Genomic DNA, 16,464 nt, shown 5'->3' with positions numbered 1-16,464 from the left:
AATAAATAAGGATTACTTCAGGAAATGTAAGTCAGCTAACCCTTATGTTGGGCTTCCGAGGTGGTGCAATGGTAAAGAACCCGCCTGCCAATGCAAGTGACACAGGAGACACAGTTCAAACCCTGAGTCAGGATAGTCCCCTGGAGAAGGAAATGGCAGTCCATTCCAGTATTCTTGCCTAGGAAGTCCCATGGACAGAGGAGCCTGGCAGGCTGCAGTCCATGGGGTCACAAAAGAGTCGGACACGACTTAGCAACTAAGCAGCAGCATCAGAAGCAACTTACGTTGATTAAAACAAAGAAATGACTTTGAATCCTTCAAATCATTAATATAACCCTAACATAATTAATATAAATGCTTGTGTTTATCCTCCAGTAAAGTAGTGTCTTTCCCTTGTTTCATCCTAAATGAAAGGATGGAGTCCTATAAGCAAAACTATCATGAAACATTTCGTGCTTACCTTTGGATGGAAATTATAATAAATCAGTTAGACTCTAAGGGGATTTCATTTGCATTGTTTTGAAAAAAAAAAAAAACAAGTCTTCAAGGCTTTAAAAGAATTTTTAAAGGTGGAAAAAATGAATGATCATGCAGCCCTGAATTTGTCTTAATGACCTTATTAACTTTTTCTCTTTAAATTACTATAGTCTTCATTTTTCTCATCTTTGCCAAGTCCCAGATTAGGTTTTCCGTCTTTATTGCGCCTCTGTATGTTAAGGAAAATGGTTTAAGTAAAATGTGATAGTTTTGAACTTTCAAGGATTTAAATATCAGTGTAAAAAGAAAAAAAAATGCAGACTTTAAACATAATAAACGTTTTCTCAATTTTTGAAATTTGATTCTCCTTTTCTGCTTCTATATAATTGTTCATTGCTTGTTGATGGCATTAGTAACTATTTTGAGTTAAATACACTACAATCTTAGCGTGTCCACAAAGACTGTCTCACAAGTTTTCCTTAGAATATTCCTCCTAGGTTAAATTCATATAAAAATAATGATGAAAACAAGTAATATTTTACTGATGGTAGTTAAAACAAGTATTACGTTGTCCCTAGAAATTGGCAGGGTGTAAATCACACAGATCATAAGCCTATTGGGCCTCACATTTGTGCCTAAGTTATCCACGGTGGTCTGTGACGACATTGTAATCAGATTCCACATCCTGAGATATCTATGGCACAGTTTAAGAAACTCAGTCATTTTGTTTCTCTGTTGCTCACATTTTTCTGAGGTCATTTATACAAGGATTAGTTTTATCTTCAGATGAAATTCCACCCCTCCAAACAGAGAGGTGCCCTTACTCTTTCAAGGTCACAAATAAAATCATAACACATAATAATGTATGTGTGATGTATGATGGAATCATTATGTATGATGGAATCAAATGAGTAGCACTGTACCAATGGAAGGTAAAGTTATTTTCTGAGTAAATTAGTTGATTGTTTTCTGAGTAAATTAATTGATTGAACAGATGCAAAAGAGGCAACAAAGACAATAGTCTGAAAATGACTTCTATTTTCATATATAAAATTGAATTTCTAACATTGAATTTGTGAAGTAGTGATATTACTTAAAATATTTAAATAACTCGTCAATTTTTACCTAAGTTTGTGATTTTTTTAGCCTCTTCCAGACTTCTCTCAGTATATAGAAATGCATATTGTAGTTGAAAAAGACTTGGTAAGTATACTTTCATTTATTTGTCTCATGTTAATTTATATTAGCAATGGGAGGTTATAAAAAATGTTGGAATAAATTTTTAACATGGAACAATAAATAATAACTTCTGCTTTAATGAATTTAAATTTCTGGTATCGGTAGTAAATAGAAAATCATATCTCTATTAGTTTATTTTTCATTTTATGTAATTAATATAAATCAAAACATCTGTTACATACAGAATAGTTTCTGAGTAATTTTTATTCACCATTCTCATACTCATAACCAGAGAAGGAAATGGCAACCCACTCCAGTACTCTTGCCTGGAGAATCCCATGGATGGAGAAGCCTGGGATTCTTCCCATGGATGGAGGAGTCCATGGGGTCGCTCAGAGTCGGACACGACTGAGCGACTTCACTTTTACTTTTCACTTTCATGAACTGAAGAAGGAAATGGCAACCCACTCCGGTGTTCTTGCCTGGAGGATCCCAGGGATTGGGGAGCTGGTGGGCTTCTGTCTATGGGGTCGCACAAAGTCGGACGTGGCTGAAGTGACTTAGCAGCAGCAGCAGCAGCATACTCGTAACATCTAGTAACCTTTAATCTTTTTACTGTCTCCATAATTTTGCCTTTTTGAGACTGTCACATAGTTGAAATGTGAGGTCTATAGCCATGACAGATTGTCTTCTTTGCCTTGGTAACATGCATTTAACTTTACTATGTGCCTTATCATGGATTTAGAGCTAATTTCTTTTTACAACTCAGTAACATTGTATTGTCTGTATATACCACAGTTTGTTTATCCATTCACCTTCTAAAGGGCATCTTGGTTGCCTCCACATTCTGGCAGTTATGAATCAAGCTGCTGTAAATATCCCTGCCCAAGTTTTTTCATGGACGTATGTTATCTCCTTTGGGTAAACATCTAGCAGCATGATTGCTACATCATACGATAACAGTCTTTTTTTTCTTGTTTGGTGGTTTGTGTGTGTGAGAAATTGCCAAGCTGTCTTCGAAGGTGCCTTTTCCATTTTGCGTTCAGTACTTTAAATATAATATTGTCTGGCCCCTGAAGTTTTTGCTAAGAAATTGGCTAGTAATTTTATTATCATCCCTTTTACATGGTTAGTTGCTTTTTTCTTATTATCTTCAATATTAGAATTCTCTTTGTTTTTAGCTTTAGATAATTTGATTATAATGTGTCTTGGTGTGAGTCCCTTTGGTTTTATCCTTCTTAGAATTTCTTAAGCTTCCAGGATTTGTGGGTTCATGTGTTTCATCAAATTTGACAAGCTTATGGCCATTATTTAGATAATTTCTCTTCTTTTTCTGGGATTCTCTTTATTTGTATATTGTACTACATAATGGTATCCCACAAGTTCCTCCCATTCTTTTTTCTTTTTTGTTCTCAGACGCAACAATTTCAATCATCCTATTCTCAAGTTTACTGATTCTTTTTTATGCACCTTTAAATCTGCTGTTGAATCCTTCCACTCAACTTTTAATTCAGTTATTGCATTTTCAATGCCAGAATTCTGTTTGATTTCTTTTATAATTCTATATCTTTGTTGATATGCTCATTTTATTCATACATCATTTTCCTGACTTCCCTTCATTCTTTTCATCCTTTAGCTTTTTTAAAAAAACTTTTTATGTTGGAGTATAAGCAATTCACAATATTGTGATAGTTTCAGGTGCAGCAGATCGACTCAGTCATACACGCACATGTATCCATTCTACCCCAAGCTCCCCTCCCATCCAGGCTGCCACATGACATTGAGCAGAGTTCCCTGTGCTGTACAGTAATCCCCTGTTGGTTATCCATTCAAAATAAAGCTGTGTGTACATGTCCATCTCCTTTAGCTCTTTGACCATATTTTAGATAGTTGTGTTAAGCACTTTGTCTAGTAAGTCTCCAAGTTCTCAGGACTGGTTTCTGCCCATTTATTTCATTTCCTTGAGCTATGCTTTTGTTGTTGTTTACTAGTTTGCCTTATAATATAGATGGAATGTTTATTTTCTGTTCAAATGTATACTGATGAATAATGATGGTGGGGCTTCCCCGGGGCTCAGCAGTAAGGAATTGGCCTGCAATGCAGAAGCTGCAGGAGACATGGGTTCTATCCCTGGGTGGAGAAGATATCCTGGAGGAGGGCATGGCAGCCCACTCCAGTATTTTTGCCTGGAGAATCCTATGGACAGAGGAGCCTGGTGGGCTACAGTCCATAGAGTTACAAAGAGTCTGACATGACTGAAGCAACTGAGCAAGAAGCAAGAACATGCACATAGTGATGTTATTTGGCAGTGGAGCCTTTGGGAATGGCTTAGGTCATGAAGGTGGAGCCCTCATGAATGGGATTAGTGCCCTTATGAAAGAAAGGCTACCTGTTCTACCCTGTGAGGACATAGCATGTTCTCATCAACACAGAATTGATGTCTGTGGCTAGAGACTTAACCTTTAAACTTTCCAGCCTTCAGAACTGTGAAAAACAAATGGTTGTTGTTTGAAACCAAGTTTTATGGTGTTTTTGTTATAGTAGCCCAAATTGACTAAGGTATCTTTTGATTTTTGTTGAAAATTCAGCATTTAAAAAAATAATCACTTTTTAAACCATTTTTTGGGACTGGCTTTATGTCAGGGTAGCCTTTCACTGATTAGCTGGGTTACCTCTTAGTCCATGTGGTGAAAGTTTAAGATGTTCTCAGGTCTCTCTGACCATATATCTTGCCTGGGCTTGTGGGATTCACTATATATATATATACATGGCTACTTTTCAATATCTCAATTTCCAAAAAGTCTCACCCCAGCTTCTTTTTAGGGCTTTATATCTATATATTTCCACCTGTAATCTCTTGCTCCTATATTTCCAGCTGTAATCTCTTGTTTCAAGTATCTGTGGGTCTGTCATAACCTTGAAGTTTTAACAAGCAGTGACCACCCCTCTCTGCTACCTGAAAACTGAGTTAGGTAACACAGAAAACAGTCATTTGGACACTTTCCAGATAGATTAGAAAATTGCAAATAAGGTCTTCTCTGCTCCACCTGGTATAAGGGAGGAAACTGGGAAACAGATGGGCCTTTCCTCCAGACAACCATGCTATGCTGGGGAGGAAGTAGGGCATAGGAGAGTAAATACCACACAATTTCCTGTCATTTTCAAGGTGGGTTTTTCTTGGTTGGACATTGACTTGGCTGCTGTAGACCTTTGCATGTTTTCCAGAGGTTTTCCAGAGGCTCCAATGGGGTTATTATATCAACCATTTTCTGATTGTCTTTTGATATTTACAGAAAAAAACAAAGGCTTGGTGTTTTCTGATTCTCCCTTTTGCTGATTTCACTTCCATGAAGAATATTTTTAATTATTTATTTTCATCATTTTACCAAGGCTGCTTCAAAATCTTTGTCATATATATTTCTAATAAATGATGTACTTCGGTGTTGACGTGTATTGACTGACTTTTGTTCCTCACCATAATTCAAAGTATCAATTCTTCAACACTCAGCCGTCTCTATGGTCCAATCTCACATCTGTACATGACTATTGGAATAACCACAGCTTTGACTATATGGACCTGTGTCAGAAAAATGATATCCCTGCCTTTGAATATACTGTTTAGGCTTGTCATAGCGTCCCTTCCAAGGAGCAAGCATCTTTTAATTTCATGGCTGATTATTGGTTGTATGCCTGTGTGTGTGTGCTAAGTCACTTTAGTTGTGTCTGACTCTGTTTTGGCCTTTTTCCCACACTTTGATTAGGTTGTTTGCTTTTCTGGTATTGAGTTGTATGAGCTGCTTGTATATTTTGGAAAGTAATCCTTTGTCAGTTGTTTCATTCCCTATTATTTTCTCCCTTTCTGAGGGTTGTCTTTTCACCTTGCTTACAGTTTCCTTTTCTGTGCAAAGGTTTTTAAGTTTAATCAGGCCTCACTTGTTTACTTTTATTTTCATTTCCATTACTCTAGTGGGTGGGTCATAGAAAATCTTGCTTTGATTTATATCATCAAGTATTCTGCCTATATTTTCCTCTAAGAGTTTTATAGTTTCTGGTCTTACATTTAGGTCTTTAATCAATTTTGAGTTTATCTTTGTGTATGGTGTTTCATTCTTTTACAGGTAGCTGTCCAGTTTTCCCACCACCATTTATCGAAGAGGCTGTCTTTGCCCCATTGCATATTCTTGCCTCCTTTGTCAAAAATAAGGTACCCAGGTACCCATAGGTACATGGGTATATTTCTGGGCTTTCTACCTTGTTCCATTGGTCTATATTTCTGTTTATGCACTAGTACCATACTGTCTTGATGAATGTAGTTTTGTAGTATAATCTGAAGTCAGGAAGGTTGATTCCTCCAGCTCCATTCTTCTTTCTCAAGACTGCTTTGGCCATTCAGGGTCTTTTGTGTTTCCATGAATTGTGAAATTTTTTGTTCTAGTTCTGTGAAAAGTGCCATTGGTAATTTGATAGAAATCGCATTGAATCTGTAGATTGTGTTTGGTAGTATAGTCATTTTCACAATATTGATTCTTCAAACTCTGCAACATGGAATATCTCTCCATCTGTTTATTTCATCTTTGAATTCTTTCATTAATGTCTTATAATTTTCTGTGTACAGTTCTTTTGTCTCCTTAGGTAAGTTTATTCCTAAATGCTTAATTATTTTGTTACAATGGTGAATGGGATTGATTGCTTAATTTCTCTTTCTGATTTTTTGTTGTTAGTATATAGAAATGCAAGTGGTTTCTGTGCATTGATTTTGTATCCTACAACTTTGCTAAATTCACTGATTAGCTCTAGTAGTTTTCTGATACTATCTTTAGGGTTTTCTATGTACAGTATCATGTACATCTCACTGTTTGTCATCTGCAAACAGTGAGAGCTTTATTTCTTCTTTCCTGATCTGGATTCCTTTTATTTCTTTTTCTTCTCTGATTGCTGTAGCTAGGACTTCCAGAACTATGTTGAATAATAGTGGTGAAAGTGAACACCCTTGACTTGTTCTTAATCTTAGAGGGAATGCTTTCAATTTTTCACCATTGAGAATAATGTTTACTGTAGGCTTATCACATATGGTCTTCACTATGTTGAGGTAGGTTCTTTCTATGCCCATTTTTTGAAGAGTTTTAGTCATAAATGGGTACTGAATTTTGTCAAAGGCTTTTTCTGCATCTATTGAGATGAGTATGTGGTTTTTATCTTTCACTTTGTTAATATGGTGTGTCACATTGATTGATTTCTGTATATTGAAGAATCCTTGCATCCCTGGAATAAACCCAGTTTGATCATGGTATATGAGCTTTTTGATGCGTTGCTGAATTCACGACCCAATCAAAAAATGGGCCAAAGAACTAAATAGACATTTCTCCAAAGAAGACATACGGATGGCTAACAAACACATGAAAAGATGCTCAACATCACTCATTATCAGAGAAATGCAAATCAAAACCACAATGAAGTACCACTTCACACCAGTCAGAATGGCTGCGATCCAAAAGTCTGCGAGCAATAAATGCTGGAGAGGGTGTGGAGAAAAGGGAACCCTCCTACACTGTTGGTGGGAATGCAAACTAGTACAGCCACTATGGAGAACAGTGTGGAGATTCCTTAAAAAATTGCAAATAGAACTACCTTATGACCCAGCAATCCCACTGCTGGGCATACACACCGAGGAAACCAGAATTGAAAGAGACACATGTACCCCAATGTTCATCACAGCACTGTTTATAATAGCCAGGACATGGAAACAACCTAGATGTCCATCAGCAGATGAATGGATAAGAAAGCTGTGGTACATATACACAATGGAGTATTACTCAGCCATTAAAAAGAATGCTTTTGAATCAGTTCTGATGAGATGGATGAAACTGGAGCCGATTATACAGAGTGAAGTAAGCCAGAAAGAAAAACACCAATACAGTATACTAACACATATATATGGAATTTAGAAAGATGGCAATGACGACCCTGTATGCAAGACAGCAAAAAAGACACAGATGTGTATAACGGACTTTTGGACTCAGAGGGAGAGGGAGAGGGTGGGATGATTTGGGAGAATGGCATTCTAACATGTATACTATCATGTAAGAATCGAATTGCCAGTCTATGTCTGACGCAGGATACAGCATGCTTGGGGCTGGTGCATGGGGATGACCCAGAGGGATGTTGTGGGGAGGGAGGTGGGAGGGGGGTTCATGTTTGGGAACGCACGTAAGAATTAAAGATTTTAAAATTAAAAAATTTAAAAATAAATAAAAATAAACTCAATCACAACTTAAAAAAAATTAAAAAATAAAATAAAATTTTGTTGAGGAGTTTTTCATCTATGTTCATCAGTGATATTGGCCTGTAGTTTTCTTTCTCTGTGTTGTCTTTGGTTTTGGTATCAGGCTGATGGTGGCCTTGTAGAGTGAGTTTGGAAGTGTTCCTTCCTCTGCAATTTTTTGAAAGAGTTTTAGAAGGATAGGCACTAGCTCTTCTCTGAATGTTTGATAGAATTCTCCTGTGAAGCCATCTGGTCCTGGGCTTTTGTTTTGGGGGAGATTTTTCATCACAGCTTAAATTTCAGTGCTTGTAATTGGGTTGTTCATAATTTCTGTATCTTTCTGGTTCAGTATTGGAAGATTGATCTTTTCTAAGACTTTCTTTCAGGTTATCCATTTTATTGCCATATAATTGTTCATAATAGTCTGTTAATATCCTTTGTATTTCTGCATTGTCTGTTGTAAACTCTCCTTTTTCATTTCTAATTTTGTTGATTTGCTTCTTCTTTCTTTTTTTTGTGATGAATCTGGCTAAAAGTTTATCAATTTTGTTTATCTTCTCAAAGAACCAGCTTTTGGCTTTATTAATCTTTACTATTGTTTCATTTCTTTTATGTTTATTTCTGCTCTGATCTTTATGATTTATTTACTTCTACTAATTTGGGGATTTGTTTTTTCTTCTTTTTCCACTTGTTTTAGGCATAAAGCTAGGTTGTCTATTCGATGTTTTTTCTTGTTTCTTGAGGTAGGATTGTATTGCTATAAACTTCCCTCTTAGAACTACTTTTGCTGCATCCCATAGGTTTTGAGTTGTCATGCTTTCATTGTCATTTTTTTCTAGAAATTCTTTTATTTCCCTTTTGATTTTTTCAGTAACCAGTTGTTCTGTAGATACATATTGTTTAATCTCCAAGTGTTTGTGTTTCTACAGTTTTTTTTTCTTATAATTGATATCTAGTCTCATAACGTTGTGGCCAGAGAAAATTCTTGATATAATTTCAATTTTATTAAATTTACTGAGGTTTGATTTGTGACCCAAGATGTGGTCTATCCTGAAGAATGTTCCATGTGCGCTTGAGAAGAATGTGTATTCTTCTGCATTGGGTGGAATGCCCAGAAGATATCAATGAGATCCATCTCATCTAATGTATCCTTTAAGACTTGTGTTTCCTTATTTTTTGTTTTGATGCTCTGTCCATTGGTATGAGTGGGCTGTTAAAGTCTCCTACTGTTATCGTGTTATTGTCAGTTTCTCCTTTTATGTCTGTTAGTGTTTGTCTGAGGTACTCAGGTACTCCTGTGTTGGGTGCATCAGTTCAGTTCAGTCGTGTCTGACTCTTTGCAACCCCATGAACTGCAGCACTCCAGGCCTCCCTGTCCATCACCAACTCCTGGAGTTCACCCAAACTCACGTCCATCGAGTCAGTGATGCCATCAGGCCATCTCATCTTCTGTCGTCCCCTTCTCTTCCTGCCCCCAATACCTCCCAGCATCAGGGTCTTTTCCAGTGAGTCAACTCTTCACATGAGCTGGCCAAAGTACTGGAGTTTCAGCTTTAGCATCATTCCTTCCAAAGAACACCCAGGACTGATCTCCTTTAGAATGGACTGGTTGGATCTCCTTGCAGCCCAAGGGACTCTCAAGAGTCTTTTCCAAAACCACAGTTCAAAAGCATCAATTTTTCGGCACTCAGCCTCTTCACAGTCCAACTTTCACATCCATACATGACTACTGGAAAAACCATAGCCTTGACTAGATGAATTTTTGTTGGCAAAGTAATGTCTCTGCTTTTGAACATGCTATCTAGGTTGGTCATAACTTTCCTTCCAAGGAGTAAGCATCTTTTAATTTCATGGCTGCAATCACCATCTGTTGGATGTATAGATATTTACAATTGTTATGTCTTCCTCTTGGATTGATCTCTTTATCATTATGTAGTGTCCTTCCTGATCTCTTGTAAACTTATTTATTTTAAGGTCTATTTTGTCTGATATGGGGATTGCCACTCCAGGTTTCTTTTGCTTCCCATTTGCATGCAATATATTCTTCCATCCTCTCACTTTCAGTCTATATGTGTCTTTAGATCTGAAATGAGTTTCTTGTAGACAGCATATATTTGGGTCTTGTTTTTATGTCCATTCAGCCAGTCTGTGTCTTTTGGTTGGAGCATTTTATCTGTTTACATTTAAACTAATTTTCATATATATGTTCCTATTGCCATTTTCTTAACTGTTTTCATTTGTATATCTTTTTCTTCTCTTGTATTTCTTGACTATATAAGTCCCTTTAACATTTGTTCTAAAGCCTTGGTCATATTGAATTCTCTTAACTTTTGCTTGTCTGAAAAACTTTTTATCTCTCCAACAATTTTGAGTGAGATCCTTGCCAGTTACAGTAATCTTGATTATAAATTTTTCCCCTTCAGTGCTTTAAAAATATCCTGCCATTCCCTCCTGGCCTGCAGAATTTCTGCTGAAAGATCAGATGTTAAACCTATGAGGTTACCCTTGTATGCTACTGTTGCTTTTCCCTTGCTGCTTTTAATATATTTCCTTTGTCTTTAGTCTTTGTAAGTTTGGTTAGTATGTACTTGATGTGTGTCTCCTTGGGTTTATCCTGTATGGGACTTTTTGCACCTCTTTGAACTTGACTGACTATTTCCTTTTCCTTCTTGGGGAAATTTTCAACTATAATCTCTTCAAATTTTTTCTCATGCTCTTTCTTTTTCTCTTCTTCTTCTGGGACCTCTATAATTCAAATGTTGGTAAATTTGATATTGTCCCAGGGGTCTCTGAGACTATCCTCAGTTCTTTTCATTCTTTTTACTTTATTCTGCTCTTCAAAAGTTATTTCCACCATTTTATCTTCCAGCCCACTGATTTATTCTTCAGCTTCAAATATTCTGCTCTTGATTCTTTTTAGAGTATTTTTCATTTCAGTCATTGTGTTGTTTGTGTGTTTATTTTTTAATTCTTCTAGGTCTTTGTTAATGGATTCTTGCATTTTCTCCATTCGGTTTTCAAGGTTTTTGATCATCTTTATTATCAGTATTCTGAATTCTTTTTCAGGGAGCTTGCTTATTTCCTCTTCATTTATTTGGACTTCTGTGTTTCTAGTTGGTTCCTTCATTTGTGTAGTATTTCTCTGCTTTTCATTATTATTTTTTTTAATCTTCTTGTGTTTGAGGTCTCGTCTTCCCAGGCTTCAAGGCTGAATTCTTTTTTCCTTTTGGTTTCTGCCCTCCTAAGTTTGGTCCGAGTTTTGTGCTGAGTTTTGGTGTTTTTTTTTTTTCCCCCCCTCTGATTGGCAAGGTTGAGTGAGATGACAATCCTATCTGCTGATAATTAGGTTTGTACTTTTGTTTTGTTTGTTGTTTAGAAACAAATGCTAATGCTTGTTGGGTAATGCTGGGTCTTATATTAAGGTGGTTTCCTTTGTGTGAGTTCTCACTATTTGATACTCCCTAGAGTGAGTTCTACGGTAGTCTAGGATCTTGAAGTCAGTGCTCCCACTCCAAAGGCTCAGGGCTTGATCTCTGGTCAGGAAAGAAGATTCCACATGTGGTTTGTTATGGCATTAAGTGAGGTTAAAACAAATACTCAAAAACGAGAAACCAAAGGTGAACCTCAGACAAATGGCAATTACAAAATCAGGCAAAGACTAATTTAAATAACAAAATATATACATATGCACCCATAAGCAAATTCAAAACAGTTAGACAAAAGTACAGTAGATTTCCCTGGCAAACAAAGGAAACCAAAAATTATATCTACCAGTTAAGAATAAAACTAGCTAAAGCATAAACTGGAAGACAGAACTAAAGCAAGGTGCCAGGTGGGGAATAAAGCAATGAAAACAAAGCTAATAAATATGTTGAATGGAAAGCAAAGAAAGAAAGAATAGATATGCAAAGTTAAATAGAGGTAGATAAATAAAATTTATATACATTAAAGATTAACTGCAAGGGGAAGAGAACAGTAGGAAAAGCAAACAAAGGTATAAATGTATAAAAAATAATAGGTTTTAAGGAAATTAAAATTTTAAAAGGAGGGGGAAAAAAGGAAAACTCCATAGAACTACAAAAGCACAACATAGAGGCAGGAGTTCATAACAACAATTTTTTTTAAATGTGACTGAGAAAAGAGAAAAAAAGAAGCTCAAAAGCTTAATTAGATTTCATAGTGCCAAAAAAATTGGCAGCCAGGGCATCATGAAATATAGTGCTCTAGAAGGGTATGGCAACCAGTATTGGCCAATAAACTCCAGTACTCTTGCCTGGAGAACTACTCTGGCAGAGAAGGCTGGCAGACCACAGTCCACAAAGTCACAAGGAGTTGAACATGTCCGAAGTGACCCTGCGTGCATAGATGCAAGACTTTATGCCTGTGGCAGCTTTGCCCCAGTGAGGGTTGATCATGAAGGTGGTGCAGCTGCTTGGCTTTCAGGGACCCTAGGTGCCAAGTGTGCAGGGGCACAGACTGCCTCCGCCACAGGAGTTATGACCCTATCAGAGTCTTTCTTCAAGTTTCTTGTAGCTGGCGATCAGAAGGCCCCTGTAGCCAGTGTTTCTCTGCATCTCTGACTGTTCAAGCACTTGCCTGGGGTTCATCTCTGTTGTTCAACCCATTAGGCACATAGAGGGCACCCCCCCCACCCCCGCCCACGCTGGCTGGAGCCCTACTGTGTAGTCTTGCACATCAGTCACTTAAAGGAGCACCCTGGGTGGGGTCCTACTCTGTAGTTCAGTGTGTCAGGTGTTTGAGGGCCAGCCTCTCTATTGTTCAGCTGCTGATGCAGGCATGTGCAGAGAGAGGGTGTGGTGATGGCTCCACTCCCTCCATGTGACAGCCATATTGCCTTGCTTCCATGGCTGCCTGGCTTTCCTCCACAGGCTTTTCCCACCACAGTCTCCTCTCTCACATCCTCTTGATCCGTCTCTCCACAGTCAACAGCACCCCTTGCCCTGGGATTGCTCCACAGTCTTTAAACTCAAATTCCCACCCACTGCGCCTTCTAGGGAACCTACATCCCTGTCCCAGGTATGTATGGCTGTGGCAAGCACTGTCTTGATTCTCCTTCCATTTAGGTGCCACAGTTCAGTTGTTTCAGTATCAGCCTTAAATGTTTCTCTTCTGACTCAGACAATTGCCCCGATGTTGGGATTGGACCCCTGCTTCACTTTCCCCACCCACTGAGGGCAGGTCCAGTCCTAGTAACGCTCCTATTTTTCTCCCTAGTTCCTTCATCCTACCAAATTTTGCGTGGTTCTATAAATTCCTTTCCACTGGTCAGGTACTCTTGTCCACTCTCAGCTGGTGTTCTGCATATATTTCTGTGTCTGACGGTGTATTCTTGATGTATCTGTGGAGAGAGATGTACTCCAGGTCCACCTACTCCTCCGTCTCCTTGTTCTCTCCCTTCTTCAGTTTCTTTAATCAATGTCTTTATATAGTTTTCAGTGAAAAGATCTTTTATTTCCTTGGTTAAATTTATTCCTAGGTATTTTATCCTTCTGATGCAATTGTAAATGGTATTGTTTTTTAGTTTTGCTTTCTGATAGCTTATTATTGTTAAGAGATAATATAACCAATTTTTGTATATTGATTTTGCGTCTTGCAACTTTAGTGAATTTCTTTCTAGTTCCAACAGTTAATGGGCTTCCCTGGTGGCTCAGATGATAAAGAATCTGCCTGCAATGCAGGAAACCCAGCTTTGATCCCTGAGTTGGAAAGAACCCCTGGAGAAGGAAATGGCTACCCAATCCAGTATTCGTGCCCAGAGAATTTTATAGACAGGAGCCTGGTGGGCTACAGTCCAAAAGAGTTGGACACAACTGAGCAACTAACACTTTCATTTTAGGGTTTTCTATTTATGTCACCTGCAAATAGTGACAGTTTCATTTCTTTCTTTCCCAGTTTGAATATCTTATAGTTGTTTTTCTTGCCTAATTGCTCTGACTGAGGTTTCCAATACTATGCTAGATAAAAGTGGCAACTATAGGTATCCTTCTCTTGTTCCTGGTCTTATTGGGAAAGTTTCCAACTTTATACTGCTGAGTGTGATGTTGATCATGGCCTTTATTATGTTGTGGCGTATTCTCTCTATATTCACTTTGGTGAATTTTTATCCTGAAAGCAGATTGAAATTTATTAAGTGCTTTTTCTGCATCTATTGAGATGATCATATGATTTTTTTATTCTTCATTTTGTTAAAGGGGTGTATCACACTGATTGATTCAGAGAGATTGAACTATTCTTGGATCCCTGGAATATATCTCACTGGATCATGGTGTATGATCCTTTCAGTGTGTTGTTGAATTCATGTTGCCAATATTCTCTTGATGATTTCTCCATCTATATTCGTTAGGAATTTGGCCTATAATTTTCTTTTATTCATGCTATCTTTGAGTGGTTTTGATATTAGGATAATGCTGGCCTCATAAGTGAGTTTAGAAAGTTTTCTTCTTTTTGTGAAAGTTTGTAGTGTCTTTTTTTTTGTTTGTTTTTCATTTTGACACTTAATATATATCATGCTATCTATAATAACAGATAATGTTTGAAAACTAATAAATTGGTAATTTTAAAAAGTTCTTAACTCATACTTTTACAATTTAAGTATAATAACCATCATTAGATAGTAAGAAATATATATATATATATATATATTTAGATCTAAAATGCAAGTTATCTTTTTCAGTATAATCATATGGGTGCTGATACGACTATTGTCATTCAAAAGATTTTCCAGTTGACTGGACTGACCAATGCTGTAAGTGTTTACTTATGCATTTGCTTGTGTTACCTAAACAGTTTTCAGAGTTTGTTTGTTTGTTTTTAAATGAACCTGCCTGAATACACATGTTGTGTGAATGAGGACAAATATATAACCATTTTAAGTTTTCTAGCTCTTTAATTGCAGTAATAAATAATTATAAATACCTACTTAGGGTTTTGTAAGGATTAAATTAGGTAAAGCACTTGACATTGGCCTGGCTTAATAAAGTATAAGCAAATCAAAGTGTTCCTTATTACTTGTTTTATTTGTGATATTTATTACTCACTAATAGAATTTATAAGATCCAATCCAGATTTACAGTTTATATTTTTAATGTGTATGTCAAGTATAGTGTTTATTTTTGCAGATAAATTTCCAAATTTATTTAAACCATATAGTTTGAACATATTTTCTTTATGTCTCCTATTTTAGATTTTTACTTCATTTAATATTACAGTAATTCTATCTTCATTAGAGCTTTGGGTAGATGAAAATAAAATTCCAGTAACTGGAGATGCTAATGAAGTATTACACAGATTTTTAAAATGGAAACGATCTTATCTTGTTCTACGTCCACATGATGTGGCGTTTTTACTTGTGTAAGTATATCTTGTCATTACTAAATCTTGCACATTAGAAAGCATATGTAATTTGACCTAATTTCTGACAGGCCGTTAAGGAAAAAATATCTTGTCATTTCTTTATATACAATATCCTGTGAATAGTATTTTTCACAACATACGTTTTACAGCAGAATTACTAATATCAATTACTCTATATATTGGCTGATAGTTAAAACTCACTTCAACCTTATTAAAGTATGTCTCCTTACACTGAGTATATAACATATCATTAAATGTGCCTAAGTGGTAGCACTAGTGGTAAAGAAACTGCCTGCCAATGCAGGAGACTCAAGAGATGCGAGTTCAGTCCTGGGGTTGGGAAGATCCCCTGGAGTAGGAAATGGCAACTCACTTCAGTATTTTTGCCTGGAAAATACCACGGGCAGAGGAACCAGGTGGGCTACAGTCCATGGGGTCACAAAGAGTCGGACACAACTGAGTAACTAACACTTAACTAAATGTAAAATATTAGCAATATCTATTTGAAGAAATGTATTCTATGAATTTAGAGATGTAGCCGTCTTTTTATGCTTTGTTTCTATAAAACAAAAGCAAATAATGATGAAGTGGAAACACTATTGTACATTTCAATATCTCTAATGTACTATATTCACAATCAACCACATTTTTAAAAATACAAGCCTCCATTTCTATTTAATAATCTCTTTGTTTTTATCTTATCAATATTCAGGACCCATATGTATTATATATTATCATATTATGTAAAAATCATATATATAATTATAAAATTTTAACCTTTTATATTATTTTTCTTCCCCAAATACACATACCTTTGCATGGTTAGACCAGGCTAATTATATCTGATTAAGAGGAGGTTTCAACCCAGAAGCTTACTCTGCCCATTTGTCAACTAAATTATCTTAGCTTTCTAGTTTTAAGGAATTTTATTTATTTTTATTATGTTTACTTTTAAGAATAAGTAAATTTTTAAAATAAAGAAGAATCTTCATTATTGTCTAAAAATTAATATGATAATTCACTTTTTATTATTTTTAATCTATATTACTATTTTTAAAATAAGCAGACATGTATCATCCATTTCTATGCTTTCTTATCCTAGCATTAGGTGGAAATATCTGAAATTGTTATTTGAGTATGCAAAACAACAAAGTACTAGTTAAATTTAATAT

General features: G+C 36.3%; 1 protein-coding gene across 1 annotated transcript in view; it reads left to right on the top strand.

The window, feature by feature from the left end:
- Positions 1-16,464, top strand: part of LOC128068335 (disintegrin and metalloproteinase domain-containing protein 2) — a 111,996-nt gene that overhangs the window by 27,542 nt on the left and 67,990 nt on the right. Inside the window, exons 7-9 of the mRNA XM_052661482.1 lie at positions 1,624-1,680; positions 14,613-14,684; positions 15,123-15,289. Coding sequence (XP_052517442.1) covers positions 1,624-1,680; positions 14,613-14,684; positions 15,123-15,289 — 296 coding nt within the window. The remainder of the gene's footprint in view (positions 1-1,623; positions 1,681-14,612; positions 14,685-15,122; positions 15,290-16,464) is intronic.

Source organism: Budorcas taxicolor, chromosome 24 (assembly GCF_023091745.1).
Source record: "Budorcas taxicolor isolate Tak-1 chromosome 24, Takin1.1, whole genome shotgun sequence".
Taxonomy (NCBI): Eukaryota; Metazoa; Chordata; class Mammalia; order Artiodactyla; family Bovidae; genus Budorcas; species Budorcas taxicolor.
This window is presented reverse-complemented; position numbering and strand designations above follow the sequence as displayed.